The sequence below is a fragment of the Anolis carolinensis genome, chromosome 6, assembly GCF_035594765.1.
Source record: "Anolis carolinensis isolate JA03-04 chromosome 6, rAnoCar3.1.pri, whole genome shotgun sequence".
In the NCBI taxonomy this organism is placed as follows: Eukaryota; Metazoa; Chordata; class Lepidosauria; order Squamata; family Dactyloidae; genus Anolis; species Anolis carolinensis.
The window spans coordinates 16,867,105-16,890,346 of record NC_085846.1 but is presented as its reverse complement, the minus strand read 5'-3'; the positions used below and the strand labels follow the sequence as shown (position 1 = coordinate 16,890,346).

At 40.7% G+C, this 23,242-nt stretch overlaps 2 protein-coding genes and 1 long non-coding RNA gene across 6 annotated transcripts in view; 2 read left to right on the top strand and 1 right to left on the bottom strand.

Moving 5' to 3' along the window:
* LOC100563880 (17-beta-hydroxysteroid dehydrogenase 14) overlaps window positions 1-10,048 on the top strand; it is an 18,416-nt gene extending 8,368 nt beyond the window's left edge. The window contains exons 5-10 of the mRNA XM_016996706.2: window positions 2,894-2,985; window positions 3,354-3,458; window positions 4,020-4,087; window positions 4,571-4,667; window positions 5,528-5,734; window positions 9,366-10,048. Coding sequence (XP_016852195.1) covers window positions 2,894-2,985; window positions 3,354-3,458; window positions 4,020-4,087; window positions 4,571-4,667; window positions 5,528-5,692 — 527 coding nt within the window. The 3' untranslated portion in view covers window positions 5,693-5,734; window positions 9,366-10,048. The remainder of the gene's footprint in view (window positions 1-2,893; window positions 2,986-3,353; window positions 3,459-4,019; window positions 4,088-4,570; window positions 4,668-5,527; window positions 5,735-9,365) is intronic.
* The window catches only part of bcat2 (branched chain amino acid transaminase 2), a 31,379-nt gene continuing 13,852 nt past the window's right edge, over window positions 5,716-23,242 (top strand). Inside the window, exon 1 of one of the 3 annotated variants that reach the window (XM_062958062.1) lies at window positions 5,716-5,734. Coding sequence is in view for 1 of the 3 variants with exons in the window: in XM_003226203.3 (XP_003226251.2) it covers window positions 12,394-12,432 (39 nt within the window). In the remaining 2 variants the exon portion in view is untranslated. Of the gene's footprint in view, window positions 5,735-12,282; window positions 12,433-12,528; window positions 12,745-23,242 lie in introns of those variants that run through there. The other 2 variants (XM_003226203.3, XM_008118924.3) reach the window with 2 other exon arrangements.
* Window positions 9,035-23,242, bottom strand: LOC107983339 (uncharacterized). Of its 2 annotated transcripts, none has more exons than XR_001730779.2 (5): window positions 22,792-23,242; window positions 15,737-16,092; window positions 15,201-15,327; window positions 13,149-13,226; window positions 9,035-10,220 (listed from the first exon to the last, which is right to left on the bottom strand). It is a non-coding gene; the product is annotated as an uncharacterized LOC107983339 (long non-coding RNA). The 2 variants fall into 2 exon arrangements; XR_001730780.2 differs by having other exon boundaries at window positions 15,737-15,789; window positions 22,792-23,233.

The following is a 23,242-nucleotide window of genomic DNA, read 5'->3' as shown; positions in this document are numbered from 1 at the left end:
ACATGTACACACCCACAAAAAAAAGAAAAAGAAAAACCACTAAAAATATATATAAAAATATATGTAAAAAGACTTCCTTTAATCCTTTGTGGGTAGAGATTTATTATTTCTTTCATCTAAAGTTATTCTTTGTCCTTCTGACCCTAATTCTTCTCCAAAGATTAATATTCTATTAATTCTTCAATCTTCTGAAATAGTTTTCTACTAATTCCCAGTCTGTTTGTTTTATAGGGTTTCCCGAATTCTTTCTAAGTAGAAAAGTTAATTGGTCCATGTCTTTTATCTCCTTTATTCTATTTCTCCAAGTGTCCAAATCTGGTATTTCCTGTAATTTCCATGTTTTTGCAAAGGCTAACCTTGCTGCCGTCGATAAATACGTAAATAGGATATCTTCATTTTTTGTTAGGGTCAAGTCCTTGTCTAGTAATCCTAGAAGATAATATTCTGGTTTCTTTGGAAAGGTTCTTTTAAATAATTTTTGTAATTCCTCGTGAATTCTTGTCCAGTATTTTGAAGATATTTTACACGTCCACCATAAATGGAAAAAACTTCCATCATGTTCCAAACACTTCCAACAGTTCATGTCAACATTTTTATACATTTTGGATAGTTTGATTGGCGTCATGTACCATCGATGAAACATCTTGAGTCAGTTTTCTTTAAGATCGGACGCATAAGTATATTTTAACTTTTTATTCCAAATCAGTTCCCATTCACTTAAATTGATTGGTCTCCTTATGTTTTCTGCCCATTGAATCATACATTTTTGACTCCTTCTTCCACTGTTGCCCAATCTAATAATTTATTATAGATTTTTGTGATTACTTTCTTTTGCGAAAGAAGGATTTTATCCCAAAAGGATTCGGTGATGCTAAATCCTATTTTCTTATCCTGGTTATAATGCTCTCTGATCTGTAAGTAGTGCAGCCATGATACATTTTTAAATTTTTGTTTCAATTCTTCATGAGATTTTATATCTGTAGTATTCTTGATTAAAATGTCTTTATATGTTGGCCATCTGATCCAACCAAGAAGTCTCCTTTGATTCGCTTCCATGGCTGACACCCACATCGGCGTTTTGGTATAGAAATAATTTTTGTATTTGCTCCAAACTCTCAATAAAGAGGATCTTACAAAGTGATTTCCAAAACCTTTTTCTTTTTTCACTCTGTCATACCAAGTGTATGCATTCCATCCTACCCTAAGGTCATGTCCCTCCAGCGTTAAGATTTTTTCCTTTTCCAGGGTAATCCAATCTTTCACCCATATTAAAGCGCATGCGTCATGATACAATTTCAAATCAGGAAAGCCAAATCCTCCTCTGTTTTTTTTGTCCGTCAAAATTACCTGATTTATCCTAGGTTTTTTACCTTTCCAAACAAACTTTAATAGCTCTTTTGTCCATTCTTTAATTTTTTTCACATTTCTTATGATAGCCAGGTTTTGGAATAGGAACATTAGTCTCGGCAGAACATTCATCTTTATCAGGGAGATTCTTCCTAATAATGAGAGATTGAAGTGGCTCCATTTCATCAAGTCCCTTTTGACCTCTTTCCAGAGACACTCGTAATTATTTGTCAGTAGTTGAGAATTCTTTGCGGTTATCCAAATACCTAAATATTTGATTTTTGAAATTACCTTGATTCCAGTCTTCTCATTTAACTCTTCTTTCTTTCTTCTGTCTGTTTTTAGTGAGAATCATTGTTTTTTTCCTATTTAATTTAAATCCTGCCACTCTCCCAAATTCCTCTATTTTTTGTAGCCAACTATACATATTTTCGCTTGGGTCCTCTATAATTCCTATGACATCATCTGCGAAGGCCCGGACTTTGTATTCATATTTTCCAATCTTTGTTCCTTTAATTTTGTTATCTTCTCTTATATTTTTCATTAAAACTTCCAAGGCCAATATGAATATTAGTGGGGATAATGGGCAACCTTGTCGGGTGCCCTTCCCTATTGTTATTTTATCTGATTTTTGGCCATTAATGATTATTCTTGCAGACTGTTTTTTATAAATTGCTGAGATAGCGTTGCTGAAATGAAAGCCCATATCAAGTTCTTGTATTAATAATTTAAAAAAGTCCCAATTGAGGTTATCAAAGGCTTTCTCTGCGTCAATTGCTAGTAAGGCCAATTCCTTTTGGTTATTTTTTATCATAAGTCAATTAAGTCTAAAATTGTTCTGATATTTTCTTTTAAATTTCTATTTGGGAGGAAGCCTGTTTGTTCTTCACCAATCCAGTCTTGTAAGAAGTCTTTAAGTCTTGAAGCCATGATATTTGCAAAAGTGGACATGTTCCTTTTGTCTTTTATTTTTACATTGTCATCTATATTCTTTGTGTGATATAAAATTATGAGAGGACACATCAATGTCCTTGGGGTTTACACTCCAGAAATAAATGCAAGACAAACAGCAGAGAGAAGGAAATGTGCTATGGAAAGAACACCCAATTATTTCAATTAGATGTCTTTAGGCTTAGTGAGATATTAGATGCACTGAAATCTAGACACAGGCAGAGTGTTTTGCTCAAGACCACTGCTGAATCTGAGTAGGAAGGTGGAAAGTGGAACTTGATGGTTCTCTGTTCAAATTCATAGTCAGTTAGTGCCAGCTGTCTTGTCTTATCCTTCTGAGTGTGCCTTTGGACTTGGTCAAGAGGAACATCCTTTCACATTTATGGAACTTATCTTCAGTAGTTCCTTTATAGTTGTCCTTACAAATAGATTGTAATGATAGGACTTAATCATGATTTATTTTAATCCCATATATAAATCGTGGTTTAGTGCAAATAGTGCCTTCTTTGTTTAAGTACAATAAACAAAGAGATGGGACATTAGTCTTGATCTTACCTGTGAAAATCTCTGCTTTTTTATATCCACCTGCCCACAGATCCCCCTTACAAAACAATTGATGATTTCACTGCACAAGAATTCCGCGACATCATGGAAATCAATACTGTCAGCTACTTCTTAGCATCTAAGGTAAGTAATATCAAGAAATTTACAAGAACCTGCATTATATAACATCAGATCCATGATCTTCGTGGTAGAACCATGAAGGAGTTTCATAATTATCACCATGATCTAACATCAGATCCATGATCTTCGTGGTAGAACCATGAAGGAGTTTCATAATTATCACCATCATCAACACCTGGATGATGTCCCCACATACACATCCCAAAATACAAAGGGAATAAATGATTGAATAACTCAAAACATGACAACCTAAACCTATCTCACTCTATCCCGTTATAGAGGTGGGTGAGCTATATGTAGATTCAATCAATGTGGACAAATTTGAAATGTTGTTCTTCCATCTCAGTTTCTCCTATTTTTTCCATTTGCAGTACGCTCTGCCTTACCTCCGAAAAACAAAAGGGAATATCGTCAACATCTCCAGCATTGTCAATATTATAGGAGACAAGCTATCCTTAACCTATGCTGCAACCAAGGTAGGCTGGAGCAATAGGACTTGAAGTGAGAGGTAGCCCTCCATATTGTTCTAATGTGGGGTTTCCTAGTATTTCAAGCTTCTGCTGCAGTGACTTTTAGCAGCAAGATGTGAGGCATGCCTCCAAACTGCTGTTCAGAGCCTCAAAAAGGTGCTATTGTTATTGTTTCCTTATAGTCAAATGCTGCCCCATGTTAACAAAACTTACTTTTGGAAGTTACACCTGTTGCCCCTTGTGCTACATGTGGAACAGTTGAGGTACGAGGAAAGCAGGGCTTTTCTGTGGTAGCCCCATCCTTATTTTTTTAAAAACCAATTTTGTCAACTCCCTCTTGATTGTAGTTAGGGGGCAAATGGTTTTTCAATGTATGCCATTCTTTTGCAATGCTATTTTTATTGATCTCTCTGTTTTAAATGTTTTATCTGGGTTTACAGCAATTGTATTTGGTAATGCCTTGTTTCAATGTTTTCCCTGTTGGGACTGCTTCCTATGAGGTTCTGCCTCTAAAGGCTGTATATATGGCAAATATATGTATAATGAAACAAATCATTCAACTTTCAGGGTGCTGTTACTGCGATGACAAAAGCTCTGGCCATCGATGAGAGCAAGCATTGTGTCCGAGTCAACTGGTAAGACTGTTGTTAATGGGGGCTATCAAGAGTCTGGGATCAATATTTTGAGAAATATCCTTGAAACATACTAGGACAATGTAATATTATACATCTTGATCATTCACATGCTCCCTGTGTCCCTCTGTATTGTTCACATTAGCTGGTGTTTTACTGTTTGAAGTGGAGATTGGCCCATTGCCCTTTCCTATTGGCCACATTATAATTCAAAATATCTGGAGTGCCAAATGCTTCCAAACAAACCTGACTGTTCTCATTTTGGCCGCAAACCCAAGGTATTTTAAGAAAATGTGTTTGAGATTCCCATATATCTGAGTTGTGAACTTCAGATGTAACATATGGACATTCTGTTGGCATGTGTTATACTTCTAGGAATCTTGACACGTAGCTCACCATGTGGGGGATGCTTTGTTTCCTTTTCTGTAATCACCCTCCAAACCTGTCTTCCCTCATTTGAAAAAGTCCAAACAATTTGAATTCTAGCATCTCACCTGCCAATATCTGGACTCCATTGTGGGGAAGACTTGCAAGCGAAACACCTGATCCAGCGGCAACGATCCAGCAAGGCAAAGATGCTCAGGCAAGTGAATGATGGGCCTGGGGCTACTGGAGAGGAGGGATTTCTAGTTTATACAAGGATCTTGTGAGGAGTGTGAATTTGCTTGTTCACGGATTTGATTCTTCATGGATTGGATTAATATGGTCTCTCTAGATCCTCCAGTGTGAATCTATGGTCAGTTTCTGATGGAAATTAGCAAGAGTTGTGCTGGAAGACCTCAACATTCCTAGGGTGGTTGAATTGTACTTTTTAATGTGAGGCTTTCCTAGTTTTGTGGGGGTTCTGTGCCCTAATTCCAGGAAATGTAGAGGTTTGACTGTGGAAGTTTATTCTATTTTCACCGGAAAGGCATGCCAAATCCAAGCACTGGAAATCCTTTGGAGCATGCCTTCTCATTTCTGAGATTTTCTAAACTTATTTTATAGGCTTAAGGTTGAGAAACTTGTGGGGTGTTATTTATTTTAAGTGAAGGCAAAAACTCTTGGAAGAAGAAAACAAATGGAACAGAAATGTGTGTGTGTTTGTGTCCACTCATGAGATAAGCAAGGAGTCCTCGGTGGCGTAGTGGATTAAAGCCTCATGACTTGAAGGTTGGGTTGCTGACCTGAAGACTGCCAGGTTCGAATCCCACCCGGGGAGAGCGCGTATGAGCTCCCTCTATCAGCTCCAGCTCCATGTGGGGACATGAGAGAAACCTCCCACAAGGATGGTAAAAACATCAAAACATCCGGGCGTCCCCTGGGCAGCGTCCTTGCAGACGGCCAATTCTCTCACTCCAGAAGTGACTCAAGTTGCTCCTGACACAAAAAAAATTAAAAAAATGAGATAAGCATAGAGCATTAATTTTGCACCTTCTTCTTTCTTCTTCATTGTGTCCATAGCTTTTGGGACGGATGGGGACCCCTGCAGAGATTGCCAAGGCTGCCCTGTACCTTGCTGCCGATGCCACATTCTGCACAGGATTTGATCTTGTGCTTAGTGGTGGAGCTGAGCTTGGCTATGGCCATAAGAGCCCATTTACTTCTGGATGTGACTCTAAAAACTAGTGGAGCCAACCAGGATGGGAGGACTGCAATGGCTACAACAAGGTAAGGTGGGGAGAGCTGTTAGAGCACCAATTTGCCCAATTTCCATCCAGGTAGGGGGCTACTTCACAAGGTAGCTGTATCCATCTGTTGTGGGCCATGCAGCAAAGTTGGGGGAGGATCCATGCCTATTTCTAGATCAGGCGTGCACAATCTTTGGCCCTCGAGGAGTTTGGAGACTCCAACTCCCAGTAGCCCTAACCAGCTTGTCCAATGGTCAGGAATTCAGAGAGTGGAAGTCCCAAAGACCTGGAGGACCACAGGTTGTGCAGGCCAGCTCTAGATGTTTGTTTGACTGAAACTCCCAGCAGCTAACACAGCCTATGGAAAGAAAACATGGAAAGTTGCAGTCCAGCAACATCTTGTATGGTTTCTATTCTTGCATTAAGTAAATGTGGGGTACTTCAGATGCATGATAAATTCAGATATGCTACAAAGATGAAGAAGGTGCTTTGTCCTAGGACTCTTGCTGTTTTTGAAAACAGAATGACAACAGCTGCAGCTTTTCCAAACACTGCATTACCATATAAGATAAGTCTGAAAATCTTATGGAGACGCAGTGGTGCAATGGGTTAAACCCTTGTGTTGGCTGAACTGCTGACCTGAAGGTTGGCAGTTCGAATCTGTGAGCTGGGGTGAGCTCCCATCTGTCAGCTCTAGCTTGTGGGGACATGAGAGAAGCCTCCTAGTAGGATAGTAACACATCCGGGCATCCCCTGGGTAACATCTCTAGACGGCCAATTCTCTCAAACCAGAAGCAACTTGCAATATGTTCTCAAGTCACTTTTTTCTTCTTGATCCGTGGTTTCCAACATTTAGTCCTTCAGGTGTTTTTGCAAGTTAGCTCCCAGAATTGCTGAGTTAGTTAAGCTATCTGAAGCTTCTGAGAGTTGAAGTCTAAAACACCTGGAAGACTAAACCACTTCTTCATTTGGGCCAACTTGACTTATGGGAAAATGAGTTTCAGAAAGATCATGGTTCCATACCTCAGTTGTAACAGTTGGGTAACAAGCCGCAAAACTACAGGGGAAATATTCCTAGTACTTGCATTGTTATTTGGGTTCAAAATCTTGCCTGTTATAAAGGTACAGGTCCATTACTGGACAAAAAGATGGCCGTTTTTGTTATTGATTTAGAAATAATTGAAAACAGGTTCTGCAGCCTAAGCCTTATCTCCAGTTAAGTCCTTGATAAAACCAGATACCTGTTTTTCACATAGTTATAGGCAAGGTGAACTAGACGTTGACAGTGAACATTTAAAAAGTGCTTTGTTAAATGGAAATGTTTAACTTTTACATTTTGATCAGTGACCATGAAAGTACAAACGCACTGGATAAACAGGTCAGAAAATGTTGCCTTTAGTTTTTAGTGCCTAGTGTGATTCTTGTTACTATTAACTACCATCAGATCAACTTCTTCAAGTCACTCTGACATCAACAGCTCTATCTCAGACATGACTCTAATGTCCAATCAACATTTTATTTCTACTGTTTCTATAAAACAATGATAGAACTAGTTCGTTTCTACATTTATTTTCACAACAATCTTTTGAAGGGTAGGTTTCCCAAGGTCACCAGGTTCTGGGTGAGTAGGTGAATTCAAATCTCCTTGGCTCCAGTGACACACTAATCAAGTCATTAACATATCCTCAAGGGGAATAGCTCTTACATCTTTGCATTAATCCAGTATGGATTAATCCAGTATCCAGTGGTATAGTTGGCCCTTCTTATCTTTTACATCTGGCCACTATTGTTAACACCACAGCAACTGGTAAGATGGGTGGAGAACCTCAGGCACTGGTGCTGAATTTGGCCATTACAGAGATCATGTCTAGGCTTTTGGAATTCCCAAGATTCTTCCTCTTTAGGACACCAGCATTTTGTGGTTTTCAGCTTTTGTGTGGCTTTTCCCTTTACTCTAAAATGGTGAACTGCCTTTCTCAAGTCTTGGTTACTAAGAATAAGACCTTTAACCTCAAATAGAGCTAGCCCTTTATATCCATGGATTCAATTATTATGTTTTTTAAAACATTCCAAAAGACAAACCTTGAATTTTGCCATTTATATAAGAGACATCACACTATTGTATATAATGGGACTTGAGCATCCATAGAGTACCCAGGGAGCACTCCTGGAACCAAACCCAATGAATACCAAAAGCCCACTACATGCTGGTATTTTGGGTCCCCACACTTTTGTCTCTGTCCTTCCTTATTTGTGGAATGTAGCCCACTGTGAATACCTCTGAACATGAATTTGGCCCTTAGGCCAAAAAGAGGTTTGCCAATTTGCATTAAAAGGTTATCAGCCCTGCCCAGAAACATGCATTCCCCTCTTTCCTTTCTTTTAGCATTCACCTAGCTTGGGGTTAAATCCAGGCCTTGGGAACAAACGCTAGGACAGTAAATTATGGGCTGGATTGTTAGATAAATGGCTGTCCTGCAGCCAACCCAGATGGCATTAGAGCTGAATCTGTTTGGGTCATCTGTTTCCCCAAATAAGTACTTATATTGTTTCCATAAATGACAGTATTTGGGTAGTTGTGAGTTTTCCGAGCTCTATGGCCATGTTCCAGAAGTATTCTCTTCAATGCTTCTGCAACATGGCCATACAGCCCGGAAAACTCACAACACCCCAGTGATTCCAGCCGTGGAAGCCTTCGACAAAACAGTATTTGGGTACTTAACAAGACTCTTTAACATCACCATGCTCTGAAATTAACTTGGAGGAAGACTTCCCTGTAAACGGAATAAAGTATTATGAAGCAGCCAGATACTAAGAATGGCACACTTTTCATGATGGGCAACTGTTTGAATTTAGGGGCTACATTCCTCCCCCAAAAGCCATGGGGATGTGCTTCTATCAAGGTATAACTAGAGGGTATTTTTGTAAAATGCTGGAGCAGCTCTATAACTTTGTGACAAGAAGATCAGAGCAATATGTGATTAACTCCAAAGTTTGTATATGGAATTCTCCCTGCTGTGTACACTACAGCACCCACCCCATCCCCCACTCCAGGAGGAGCAGAGATCCATTTGTTGAATTTCCTGTTGGTAAAATGTGCAAAACTGTTATAAACCACAACCTATTCGTTGCCTTTTGGATTATAAGTGGGTACATTGCAGTTACTCAGCTAGCGTTGAAAGGGATTTATGGATATGCAGACAAGTTTTGTTCTAATTTTATTCAAAAGGAGGCTTGTCATTCTTGTGCTCCAAAACTCCAGAATCTAGGGCATGTCATCTTTAAGCCTCATCTTTAAGTTTTTTTAAAAAAATAACTCGGGGAAACAAGTACTTTCTACTTCATTTTTAAAAAACATGTTTATTAACTTTAATTTGAAAAAGGAAATAAAAATAGTATAAAGAAAATGCATGAACATCATAAACACACTTGCCCACCAATACAAATTATAAAGCATTGCCAATGTGTTCAAAGGGCTTCTGCTTTTACTTTTGGTCACCTTTGTAACAATCAATTTTTAGCTTGATCTTAACCTTGTATTGGGCTATACTTTGCTCTGGAAAAACAGCAGGAACAGTCATTAATAATGTGTGTACAAATAAGGGCAGCCTTCCATTAAGATACAGAAGATTTATGATTACGTACAAACCTGTTTCTTTTTTCAAAAACAGGGAAGAAACAAATCAAATAGTGCACTGCCTTGTCATGGATGAGCAAACATGTTTGCATTTATGTTTGGAAGACTGCAAATTTTCAACTCACGATTGTCACACACCAGCACTGGACCAGAACCTGCTTTGAGATGTGAAAATCCGATTTGTCTATTGATTCAATGGGAATATAATTCAGAAGTTTCTCCTTGGGTACATATGTACTGTAGAATAAACAGTTTGGAACCACTTTAGCTGCCATTGCGCAATGCTAAAGAGTCCTGTGAGTTGTAGTCTTGGAACTTCACTGCCAAAGAGAGCTTGTGCTTCACCAGACTACAACTCCCATGATTCCATAGCATTGAGACATTGGTGCTAAAATGGTATCAAACTGCACTAATTCTACAGTATAGATCAGGTATGGGCACACATTGGCCCTCCAGGTGTTTTGGACTTCAACTCCCATAATTCCTAAAAGCCTACCGGCTGTTAGGAATTGTGGGAGTTGAAGTCCAAAACACCCAGAGGGGCGGAGTTTGCCCATATCTGGTATAGATGCATCCCTAGCTATCATTTTTTTGTAAACACTAAATCCTTTATATCTGATATGCTTTCTCATGGCTGTATTTAATCCAAGAAACTTTGTTTTCCCCTTGATGCTTCCTTTGTGTCTAAACCAATGCATTAAAAAAATCAACACTGGACCTGTAAGTTTCCCCTTCTTTACCATTTCAAGTCCTAAGCTTTTTGGGAAGGTTATTGGTTTGAACAAACAATACACACCCCAAATGACGTTGCGAGTTTGCACATGTTCTTGTTCTCCTTCTTTATTATTTGTCATGTGCCTCTGCTGCTGCTAGCTGTGCATGCATTCCCCTGTGAAGCAAACAAACACATGTGCTCCTTGAAGAGTGTTCCTATATGAAACTGCTGGCCTTGCCATTGGCTGTCTTGGAGGGCGTGTGTGCGGAGGGAAGCTGTGATTCGCTGCAATCTCCCAACCTTTTAGTGCAGGCGGATGCCAAAAACAACTACAGTGATGTTTTCTTTTAATTCATAGGTACATGCTGACTAATGCCTTGAGCACACACAAGTAACTTTCTCAACGTCCTTCTCCTTTTACTCTCCCTTGTGCCATAAATGTTTCTGATCCTAGCCCATCCTTCAACATGTCTCTTTTTTCTTGAATGGCCTATTTCTATTTCAGTTGGTGAGCTTTTGGGGCACTGTCTAGAAACAAGACAGGCATTTGATCTGTGTCCCATCTAAGAAGTATAAGAGAGGGGAGGCAACAGTGCTTTAATACATGTCTCCTTCTATGGAAGCAGGCATGTAGGAAGGGGGAGGGGGGCTTGAGGTCCCCGTCCTCCTGTCCCCAAAATTCTCAGGGTGGTCCACGAAAAAGCCTTACATTTATTATTTAAACTGTTACGTTTATTCATATCATGATCTGATCACCATGCTCAATATATCCCAGATGCATGGGGGTATTGGGATAATGATACAAAAGTTTTGCTAGGGTAGATCCCCCCTCACCCAGACTCAGCCCCCAAAAATCCTAGCCCCTCCCGAATCAAAATCCTGGCTATGGGCCTGTCTGGAAGGTTTTAAAACAGACTGGGTGGTGATTGGTCAGGATTGTTTTTAAAGTATTTTTATTGAAAGAGAAAAAACAATAAAATAAACTATATGTGTATATACACACACAGTTTGTCTGTCTCTATGTTGATGTCTAATATGTTATTTCATTTATGTTTTGTTTATCAGCTTTTTCGGTTGCACTTTACAGCATTAAATGCTTGCCACTGTATGTTGTGAACCACCCTGAGTCCCCCATTGGGGAGGTAGGGTGGGACAGAAATAAGGTATTATTATTATTATTATTATTATTATTATTGACAAAGACAGAGTATGACACAGCTAGTGAGATGTATATGCTGGATTTTGTACCACAAAATCACAAGTCGAACATTTCCCAAGTGTTTAGGACTGTGTGATGTATTTTCGGATGATGCGCGCAGATCCCAGTAGGGTGGCCTTTTGTAGTTGGCAGATCGTAATTTTGTCAATGTCTATTGTTTCCAAATGCCGGCTGAGATCTTTTGGCATGACACCTATTATTATTATTATTATTATTATTATTATTATTATTATTACAGTAGAGTCACTTATCCAACACTCCCTTATCCAACGTTCTGGATTATCCAATGCATTTTTGTAGTCAATGTTTTCAATATATCATGATATTTTGGTGCTAAATTCGTAAATACAGTAATTACTACATAGCATTACTGTGTATTGAACTACTTTTTCTGTCAAATTTGTTGTATAACAATGTTTTGGTGCTTAATTTGTAAAATCATAACCTAATTTGATGTTTAATAGGCATTTCCTTAATCTCTCCTTATTATCCAACATATTCACTTATCCAACGTTCTGCCGGCTCGTTTAGCTTGGATAAGTGAGACTCTACTGTATTATTATTGGGCCCTTCCACAGACCATATAACCCAGAATATCACGGCAGATAACCCAGTCTACTTTGAACTGGATGATCTGAGGCCCCTTGTACACAACTGAATAAAATCCCACATTACCTGCTTTGAACTGGGATATATGTGCAGTGTGGACTCGGATAGCTATGAGCCCTTCCACACAGCCATATAACCCCGAATATCAAGGTAGAAAATCCTACAATATCTGCTTTGAACTGGAATATAGGGAGTGCAGACTCAGATAACCCAGTACAAAGCAGATATTGTGGGATTTTCTGCCTTGATATTTTGGGTATATGGACTAAACGACTGAGCAGTAGCAGATTGTGTGGAAGGGCCCTGAGTCCACATTGCCGTATATTCCAGTTCAATGGAATAATGTGGGGTTTTATTCAGCTGTGTGGAAAGGGCCAAGATTCCCAGGGTTTGTATCCAAGTCTGGAGAAGAGAAGGCAAACAGAGGCGGGGCTGGGGCGGTTCGGGGGCGGAACCTTTCTCCGCGGCTCCCGCAGGCCCCTCCCCGCCGGGCCCATTAGGCAGGAACACCCCAGCGGCATGGCAGCGGCGATGGGCGTCCCGAGGGCTGCTCGGCGGGTAAGCCAGGCCGGGGAGTGGGCCGAAAAGGGAAGCGGCCTTTGAAGGCAAGGGGAAGGGGCGGCGCTTCCGGGAGGGATGCTGGGGGTGCTGTAAACAGCTCCGGGTGGAAACATGACCCCCTCCCCACCTTGACAGTCACCCCCAGTTCCTTCCTGCACCCCTTTCCTGCATCCCGAGATATTGGATGGCCTTCTCTCCTCCTGGGAATCTCGCCACGGATCTGCCTCTAGTCTACACACTAATATTAATGCACTTGGACATCGCTGTAACTGAAATGGAATCCTCGGAGCTGTAGTTTCGTTTGGCAAGGTCTGTAGCCACCTCCTCAGCCAAATAGTGCTGGTGCTTCACCAAACCTTATGATTCCATAGCCTTGAGCCATGGTAGTTTAAAGTGATGTCAAACAGTGTAGACGCACCCAATTTTGCCTCCCAATCATGATTTAACTTCCTTGTAAAACTATGTTTCTTCTCCTGATAGACTAGGCATGGGAAAACTTGGGCTCTCCAGATGTTTTGGACTCCAACTCCCATCATTCCTAACAGCCTCAGGCCCTTTCCTTTTCCCCCTCAGCCGCTTAAGCGGCTGAGGGGGAAAAGGAAGGGGCCTGAGGCTGTTAGGAATGGTGGGAGTTGCAGTCCAAAACACCTGGAGGGCCCAAGCTTGCCCATGCCGGCGATAAATCCACTCTTTAAAAACTGGACTCGGATTACCTCTTTTCCTGGTCCTGCAAGCAAGCCTGGCTTTTCCTTTTTGGCCCGTTACAGTCCTAGAATAACATCCATGCCAACCTGAAAGGGGACAAGAATCATTATTATTCCAATGCTTTTTATTCCCAGGCTTGAAGTCTTTGGTCTCAATAAAGAGACATGCAATGCATCCGAACCATTGCTTTCCCTCAGGGCTGTTGTCCCTAATATTTACTCCTCCACTTGGGACTTCAACTCCCAGACCCTAACCAGCTTGTCCAAGTAGTAGGAATAATGAGAGCTGAAGTCTAAAACACTTGCAATTCCAAAGCTTGGGAACCACTGTCTTAGGCCCCTTTCACACATCTGAATAAAATCACACATTATCTGCTTTGAGCTTGAATATATGGTAGTGTGGACTCAGATAACCCAGTTCAAAGCAGATATTTTGGGATTTTCTGCCTTGATCCTCTGGGTTATCCTGATACCCCTAGGCCCCTTCCACACTGTCCCTATATCCCAGAATTTGATCCCAGATTGTCTATTTATACCAGGTTATCTGACAGTGGGGACTCGTATAGCCCAGTTTAAAGCAGATAATCAGGGACCAGATCCTGAGATATAGGAGCAGCGTGGGAGGGGGCTTAGAGGGGGTGTAGAGACATGGATGGAGTGAGTTAATTTGCCTCCAGGCACACAAGATGCTTCCTAAGATTACTTTAAAAAGTCCAAACAGATGCTTTACTTTGTGATGGCAGACAGCATGTCACCTTTAGAATGGGGAAATGTATGGCTTTCCATATGTTGTTGAACTCAAATCCACATCAGCCCAAGCCTAGTCTTGGGGCTGGAGGGAATTGTAATCTAATATCTATAAGATCATTTCCCAATCTTAATACAGAATAGGAGCATTTCCTGGTGTACTTTCTCTCAATCCAGAAGCAATGCCTTTTCCACTCCTGCCCCCATGAATGCTTTAAGTACTTTTTTAAATCCTCAGCAACTGATTCATGACTAAAAAGGGAATACAATAATTACCCCTTGTCCTCCTAAGTGATTCTGGAAAAGTTTTCATTTAGAGCCCTTCCACACAGCCATATAACCCAAAATATAAAGACAGATAATCCACAATATCTGCTTTGAACTGGGTTACCCGATTCCACACTGCCATCTAATCCAGTTCAATGTGGATTTTATACAGCGGTGTGGAAGTGACCCTTGTTACTCTTCTTCTATGATTTTTTTAATGAAGAGACTAAAATGTGACGCCCTGGGGCTTGATGGAAAAAACCCAGTTTCCCTCTGTTTTTCTTTCTTTCTGGGTTTCCACATATCTTGGTAAAATTAAGGAAGGTGGTCTTTGGAAGCAAGCAGAAGTTTAGAATGTAACCATCGTCTTTTTCAGTGTGTTTCTAATGATACTTTAATAAAACACATGGTCTTAGCAACAGGGTTATAGAAGTTCATGTTTACTTATGAGAAATGAAGGATTCAGTTCTTTGAACATAAAGCAGCCCCACCTACTGAGGAAAGCAGGCTGAGGCACAGCCCAAAGGCATTGCTAAAGTAGTGGCTTCCTAGCAAGGCTCCAACTCACAATGAACAGGCAAATAGAACTGGAACTTCTTTTCTGTCCTCATCAATTGGACAAGGTTGCTCTTAGGATATAAAATAAACCAATTTCAACTACCTTTTATCCTCCCATCACTACAACGCAGCTCTATGTCCTGCATCTGACCTGTTTTGGAGGATGAGAAAACACTTCCATAAGACCTATTTGTTGAGACCCTACTTAAGTAATCTTAAACTGAATATTTACTCTTAGTTTGTAGAAATGATGTGGCCCTCCATGAGCAGCTGCGCCAGAGCTCCATCAGTTCTAGCAAGCAGCAGCCAGCTGGCAGCTGCAGGCCATCCATTCCCCATTTCAGGCCTACTGCATCTTTTTCCTAGGCTTTTGCATTGTTGGTTCACTACCTGACCCTGTGTCCTAATCCTGGAGTGGCCCTTCACAACCATGATCCCTCCTCAGTACACCTCCCACTTTCTTTATTTAAGTTGGCACAAGATCCTTACCTTGAACATGGTGTCCTCTCTTCCGCTTTGTGTTTTTCCTCCCTCCCCTTTTTGACATGCATCTTGTGGAGAGCCGAAACTTCCTGATAAACGTGGCACATTGTGTCTAGAGGCCCAGACTGGGTTTCTGTTGGAGAAGAGGAAAGACAAAGCTATCACTTGCCAGGGATAAGAATTACGTTGCTTCAAAAGTCCGCAGTATCCAGAGGGACTGAATTCAGGGCAGCCACTATCATTGCATGTGCTCCATTTCTGCTGTCTTTTCAATGCTTGTCTTTCCCAGTTGATCAAGATCAAGTCGAGACTTATTTTGACTGGGCTGCATACAACCCATACCCTAAATGTTAGGCAGGTTAACTTTGGTGCATTTTCAGCAGATGTTGGACTTATTTGACCAGGCTGCATAAAGCCCATACTCAGAAATTCTAAATGTTTGGCAAGTTAACTTTGGTGCATTTTGAGCAGATCAGTAAAGTGTTGTGGCATAGATCCAAAATAGCGTACCATGAGAAACTGCATTTTAAAAAAATCCCAACCTTTTCAAGCTTTGAAGAAGGATCACAGGTGTTTCCCCTTTGTTTCTTCTCTCCTAAAAGGGATGAGGAGGCTGTTAGAATCTTTGATTGGTAATATTTCATAACTTGTACATGGTGGTCTTCCAAATATTTGGCTGCAGAGAATTGGCTTCTTCTATTTAAACTACCACTTTGTCCATGTTTGCTTGATTCTGATTGAGGAAGGACTTTCTCATAATGAAAAAAATCCAAAGGAGATTACGCTGTTCCATTGTTCTGCCCACATCTGTTTTAGCTCCTTGTGACCCTTTAACGGGTTGCCTCGGGTGAGTCAAACCAGAACAACCACTACGATTTCCTTAATTTTGGCTGGGCTTCTGTTGAAGAGGGAAAAGGGAGAGACAGAAAACAAAATAAGGAAAAATAGAGTCCCATGTTGCACCTTTCAGCCCTGGGTATTAAGTATAAAAGAACCAAGTGTTTTAAGGTTAAGCGAGTTGGTGTCCTTCTGATGTTTTACATTCCAACTCCCATCACACCTGACTATCTGCTTTCCTGCTTTCTTTATAACTTGTAGGAATTGTAGCCCAAATAATCTTCTATAGCAGGCCTGCACAACCTGTAGCCCTCCAGACGTTTTGGCCTCTAATTTCCAGAAACCCTAGCCAGTTTGCCCAATGACCAGGAATTCTGGGAGTGGGAGGGCAAAACAGCTGGATGGCTGCAGGTTGTGCAGGCCTGTTCGGTAGAGATCCTGTTGGCTTAAACGTAAACATCTGACTTAAATTAATGCTTGAAATACGTATACATCGTACTTATTCCATATTTAGTTTTATACAAGGAGAATTTGGGCTATAACAACAACAACAACAACTTTATTTATACCCTGCCACCATCTCTCCAAAGGGACACAGGAAGGCTCACAGTGCTAAACATAAATAAACAATACAAAAACATAAAAGCTATACCATACATTGAAGAAATAGCTGCAAGCAGCTACACTGTATGCTATGCAACCATATATATTTGAGTTTTTGACATTTTTTAAATAAAGAAAAATTAAAAAATAAGCAGTTATTTGGACAGAAACAATCTCTTGCCATCACAATCTTAAGGACCAGTATATGTGTGTTTGTCTTAAAGTTACTTCGTGATTTATAACAAACCCATATATGTGTGTTTGTCTTAAATTTACGTCGACCTATGACAAACCCATAAAGGTTTTCTGAGGCAAGGAACACACAAAGGTGGTTTTGCCAGTTCCTACCTCTGAAATACAGCCTGCAGCACCTGGTATTCCTTGGCAGCCCCCGTAAAAATACTACCAAATCCGCCTTTGCTTAAATTTCAAGATCAAATGGAATCAGGTGCCTTCAAGATATTCAGACCGTCTTAAGGAAGCCTGGCTACATATTTAGATGTAAAGTTTGACCCAATTCAGAAAATAGATTATTATTATGACAAATAATGAAGGTGCCATTTTCCTGAAGGTAACAAAGATGGACAAAAATGCATCTTATATGTATTATATATCTGCATTATACACGGGTGTTATTGTTCTCTAATTTTATAGAAGCTCTTACACAGAACTCTTGGTGTTTTGATTTGAGTAAAAGCCTCCCTCATCACTAATTATAAATGAGAAAATATCTCATAGGCTTGTTTTCTATGCTCCCTGAAATTTCCAGTATTGTCTATTGAAAAGTAAGGGAAATTGTCCTGGGGGTAGGGGTGGGAGAAGAGAAAATGAAGGAAAATCATTCTTTCCCTAATCCACTACTTACTTTTTCCTGAGCTTTTATGGGTATAGATGTGGCCCATTCATTTTAGATAGCTTTATGTTTGCCTTCAACTGGTGTGTGATAGGTCATATGAGGAAAATGAGACCCAAACCCACCCATGACAGTGACACGACTTGGCTAAACTGTGCTTGGAGCCAGAAAATCTGCATGTGTATCACTTCAGATTGAAAGTTTGCCCTGCAGAGACATTTATTATATTATGATTCCCTTTGGGCATGGACTCTTGCATTGCTCTGCATCAGTCTCACTATCTACCAGCTGAAATGAGGAGACATGAGCATATTCTCCAAACTTCCTAGATGAAAACAGGGACACGTGTGGCTAAGCAATACCTGAGTATGATCAAGATGGCAGATGTATTAATAAGGCTCAGAGAGCCGTTTGCTTTTCATTCGAGATGATGGGGAAGGGAATGATTCAGCCCCTTCTCCCCTATGTAAAGTTAATTCACTGCAACCAACTTTGAACTCCGTTTGCAGCAACTGAAATAGGCTGAGAACACATGGGGAAAACTGGGACACTTTAAAGGCAACTGAAAAAATGGGATGACAGAATTAATAGAGAATGTCCCTGCTAAATTGGGACAATTGGAGGGTATGTACCTGTCTCTGTGGGATTAGGTTGTGGACATGGGATTATGCGAATTTGCATAATATGCATGATTTTGAGACAAAGCTGCTTTTGAATTGGAAGTGAATAAAAGTTCAGAAGAGAGGAATGTGAACAAAAGCTATTGAGGATACCGCTGAGCTGCTGAACTTGCTGACCAAGAGGTCAATGGTTCAAATCTGTGGAGCGGGGTAAGCTCCCACTGTTAGCCCCAGCTTCTGCCAATCTAGCAGTTCGAAAACATGCAAATGTGAGTAGATCAGTAGGTACCACTCTGGCGGGAAGGTAACAGCACTCCATGCAGTCATGCCAGCCACATGATCTTGGAGGTGTCTACGGACAATGCCGGCTCTTTGGCTTTAAAATGGAGATGAGCTCATTGAGCATCACCACCCAGAGTCGGAAACAACTAGACTTAATGTCAGGGGATCTTACAAGACTTAACAGGGGATTCATGTTGGACCATCTGTTTTACTACAACTACATTGTAGCCAGTGTACTGGTTTGGATTGGGATCTTGGAGACCAAGGTTTGAATCCCCACTTGGCCATGGAGACCCATCTTTGTCACGTCACACTGTTCTAGCCTCAGAGCAAAGAAAATCCAAACAGCCTCTGAACAAACCCTGCCAAGAAAACTCCTTTACAGGTTCGTTTTAGGGTCAGCCTAAATTGGAAGGGACTTGAAGGCACACGAGAAAAAATTAAAGGCTCCCTCTAGCAGATGTGAATAATCCCTCCATGTTTCCTAATTGCCTTAAATTAGTGGTTGACTTTAGTGCTGGAGGATAGGGTTTCACATTTGAAGTTAAACTGGATTTCTCCCTGCCACATGCAGGGTTATGCAATGCTTCTTGGAAATAGCTCCCACCCTTTCCTGGCCCCCTTGGCAGCGTGTCCCTTATTTTGCCTCAGTCGCTGCAACGTCTACTTTCACTGGGAGTTTTAAAAGGGATCAAGGAAAATAGACCAGGAGTCGAAGGAGAGGCAGCGATCAAGGGATTTGGGGCAGGGCACCAAGGAGATTGGGAGGCCTTTTTGCAGATGGCAAACAGGCCAAGCCCTGCAATGGGTTTTCTTAGCCAAGGACGGGTTTCATCTTGCACTCCGTGACCCTGGGCTATCCACACAGCTTATGTAACATAGAGATGTGCTATTGTATTGTTGAGTATGGGTGCAAAACCATATCTCCCATTTAAACTCACAGTGTGGCCTTTGGTCTGTTGCATTTTCTCGGCCTCTACCTCGCAGGGTTGTTTTGAGGATAGAAATGTGGGGAGAGGAGGGGCACTGCACTCCTTGAAAGAAAGGTTGCATTGAATACATATAGTAGACTCTCAGGCCCCATACTGCTATATTCCGTTTCTGAATCCTGATCATCTGTTTTGAACTGGGTTACATGGCAATGTAGACTCCAGTAAACCAGTTTAAGGTGGATAATATGCATTCAGAAACTGGATTATATGGCTGTGTAGATGGGGCTAGAGAGTCTGCTGTATATATTCAATGTAAAGTTAACCGGAGCTCAAAAAACTGAAATTCTTAAGCAACTGACAACAATAGAATAAATCACACTTTAAATAAAACACTGTTTTATAATGCAGTAAAACTGTGTTACATTAGGTTAAGTTTTTCTTTGTCTTTATTGTTTTTAATTGCAACATTTTAATATTCATACCAAGTCAATACAGATTTTATGGTATAGTGTAGTATGGGGTATAGTATTAGGCCTATTTTTAATAGTAATTCTTAGGTAATCAAAAAAATACATTTATTCAGCATCTACCAGAACCCCAGGGGTGCTGGTTTACTGAAAGCTTGTTGTACAATAAATGATCCTCCTCGCCAATAACATTTCTATTCCAGCGGCTTGCTTTCCATACTTTTGAGGAGCGAGCAGACTGTTTCAAGCATCTTTCAGCTCTTTTTTATTTCTAAACTGAGAACAGTTCCCTAGTTGCCTTTGGTACAGAATCTAAAACTTTACAGTAATCTGAAACAAGGGCCAGTAGCAGTTTGAATGCTGACTACAACTTTGTAGACCAGGGTTGGGATTCCTGTTCCACTGTGGAAATTCACTGGCTTGACTATGGGAAAGTCACACTTTCTCAGCCTCAGAGGAAGGCAAAGACAAGCCTCCTCTGAACAAATCTTGCCAAGGAAAACTCCATGATACTATTGCCCCATGCATTGGAAACAACCTGAAGGCACACAACAACAAATCATCTGAAATATGGCCCAGGGTGAAAAGCAGAATGTGTGCACTGGTGCTTGCAAATATATTTTATTTAAATGGCTAAAACTATTTTGATTTTCTAGAAACAAAATGTTACAGTTTTCAGGCATAGTTCAGGAACTAAGGCAGGATGGGCAACTTTTGGCTTGCCTGAGGGTTTGGACTTCACCTCTCTGAAACAGCCAATGTTCTGACAATGATGGATTATGCAGTCCAAAGCATCAGGTGAGCCAAAGAATCCCTACAATGTTAAAACAAACATTTATACAGAACTGTCAGTAGCTTCCAACTATATGCAGAAATTAGACACCTCAAGAGAAGGGAATCTTCTTTAAATTGGAAAGTGGTTGGTCATTTCAGGCTACCAGCAGGATGCTGTAGTTTGTGTGGGGTTTATGCTTGCTTATTTAACACATACTTTCCAGCATTTCTTGCCTCTTGCTGCCCCCTGCTGTTCATAGAGTTTCTTGCATCTCTTTTCACAATTTATTTTTGTAAAGTGGGGTTTTCTGAGGATAAGGCTGGATCTACGCTGCCATATAATCCAGTTTCTGAATTCAGATGATCTGCTTTGAACTGGATTATATGAGTCTACCCTGCCATATAATCCAGTTCAAAACAGATAATCTGCATTCAGAAATTGGATTATATGGCAGTATAGATAGGGCCTGAGAATGTGTGACATCCCCAAGGTCACCCAGTGACCAATAGGACTATTGTAGGCCAACTTTCTGGTTCTTAATAAGGGCAAAGTCATGTATATAGGCAGTTTTCCCAAAATTTTGGAGATTTCCTTATGAGACAACTCCGTTTTGCAAAGTTTTTTTCAGGCCATTGTTTCACCTTTGTCTTCTGTCAATTTGGAGCTTTGATAAAAAAAGCAATAATCAGCATTGCAAGATGGTGAAAGCAAGCTGGAGAAACACAGGGTGCATCTACAGTGTAGAATTAATGCAGTTTGACACCATTTTACTTCCATGACTCAATCTGATAGTCCTGGGAGTTGTCATTTTACAAGTCTTGAGTCTTCTTTGCCAGAGAGTGCCGATTTCTCACCAAACTACACATCCCAGCAGTCCATGGTATTGAGACATGCCAAAGTGGTGTCAAACGGCATTAATTCTACATTGGAGACGTTCCCACAGACTTCCAATATCCGACTTTCATTGCTGCCTTTATGCATTCCTTGAAGGAGGAATGGAATCTCGTCATGTTTAATTACACTGTGTAACAAAATTTGGAAAAAATCAGTTCCTGATTTGAAAGTAATATTTTTTGTTTAATTGTGCAATACGTCCTTTGAAAGTAGTAGTGATATTCCAGAAACTTCGTTTTGTGACTGCCACAAACTGTTGAATTGGTTGACATTTGATGAGATATTCATTAAAAACCATAGCAAAATGTGCTGCAGGATGTCCCACAAAAACAAAGTTTTTGCAGTGCAGTTTAATAAACTTTTCCCATATTTTTAAATATAGAATCAATTAAGAAATGACATTTATAACCCAGGAACAAAAATTATGTTAGGTAAAGGTTTTCCCCTGACATTACGTCTAATCGTGTCCGACTCTGGGGGTTGGTGCTCGTCTCCATTTCTAAGCTGAAGAGCCAGTGTTGTCCATAGACACCTCCAAGGTCATGTGGCCAGCATGACTGCACGGAGCGGCGTTACCTTCCTGCTGGAACAGTACCTATTGATCTACTCACATTTGCATGTTTTCAAACTGCTAGGTTGGCAAAAGCTAGGACTAACAGCAGGAGCTTACCCACCTCCCCAAATTCAAACTGCCGACCTTTCAGTCAGCAAGTTCAGCTCAGCAGTTTAACCCACTGCACCACTGGGGGCTCATAGTGTTATGATCCAATTTATCGTAATTGAATTTTTTTTCAGGATCTTAACCCTTATCTTGGGGTGTATCTACACTGTAAAATTAATTCAGCTTGACACAACTTTACCTGGAATGGCTCAGTGCTATGGAATTATGCAATCTGTAGTTTTACAAAGTCCTTTGCCTTCTGTACTAAAGAGCGGTAGTGCCTCACCAAACTACAACTCCCATGATTCCATAGCAATGAGCCATTAAAGTGGTGTCAAGCAGCATTAATTCTACAGTGTAGCAGCACCCGTAGTCCCATCTTGGTGTATTTTTTTAGATGGCAAAGGGAAAGACTAGTTCTCTATCTACTGAAAGCTATTATAGCTTGCCGTTTTTGTTAAAAAACGTTTTTGTTAAAAAATAAGCCATGAATAGTTTACCCTTTGTGGCCTGATGAAGAATTCTGCATGAATTTAAAGCATATTTTTCTCTTTTAAGTCCTTGGAAACGAAATTTCTCCTCTTCTCATTTTTGAATATCCTCTTGGCTTGTGCAAGAAGGACCCAGAGTGGAGTTAAAAATAATGGCATTTTCCAAATCCATGCAAACTTACCTTTTGAAATCTCCCCTTTTCTTCACCAGCAAGACCCACAATTTCTCGGCTGAAATGGGCAAAAGCTGCAGGCCATGTTGCATTCCTTCTGGCTGTTTGATCCTTCTCCTTTCCACTCTTGCCTGGAGTGATTCAACAGGGGCTGAAGTTCAACCCTGGGGAGATTACAAACAAGATAGAAAGGAAAGAGGGGGGAGGAATCTTCCCAAGTCCGACTGGAGAATGACCACCTCAGCAGAAATGGGGAGGGCCATGTTCCCACGCTTGGATTCTCAATTGCTGGCTTTGTGCTCCTCTTGCCTGGTTCATGTTTGGAATAGTGATGAAGGCAGCTCTTTTGAAAACCCTGGTGCTGGTTGGCAGCCTGGCAGAGGCAGGGAAAGGAGGATAAAATCGATCAGATCTCTCTCCCCTCCTTCGCCAGATCATGGGATGGCACCTATTTAGATCC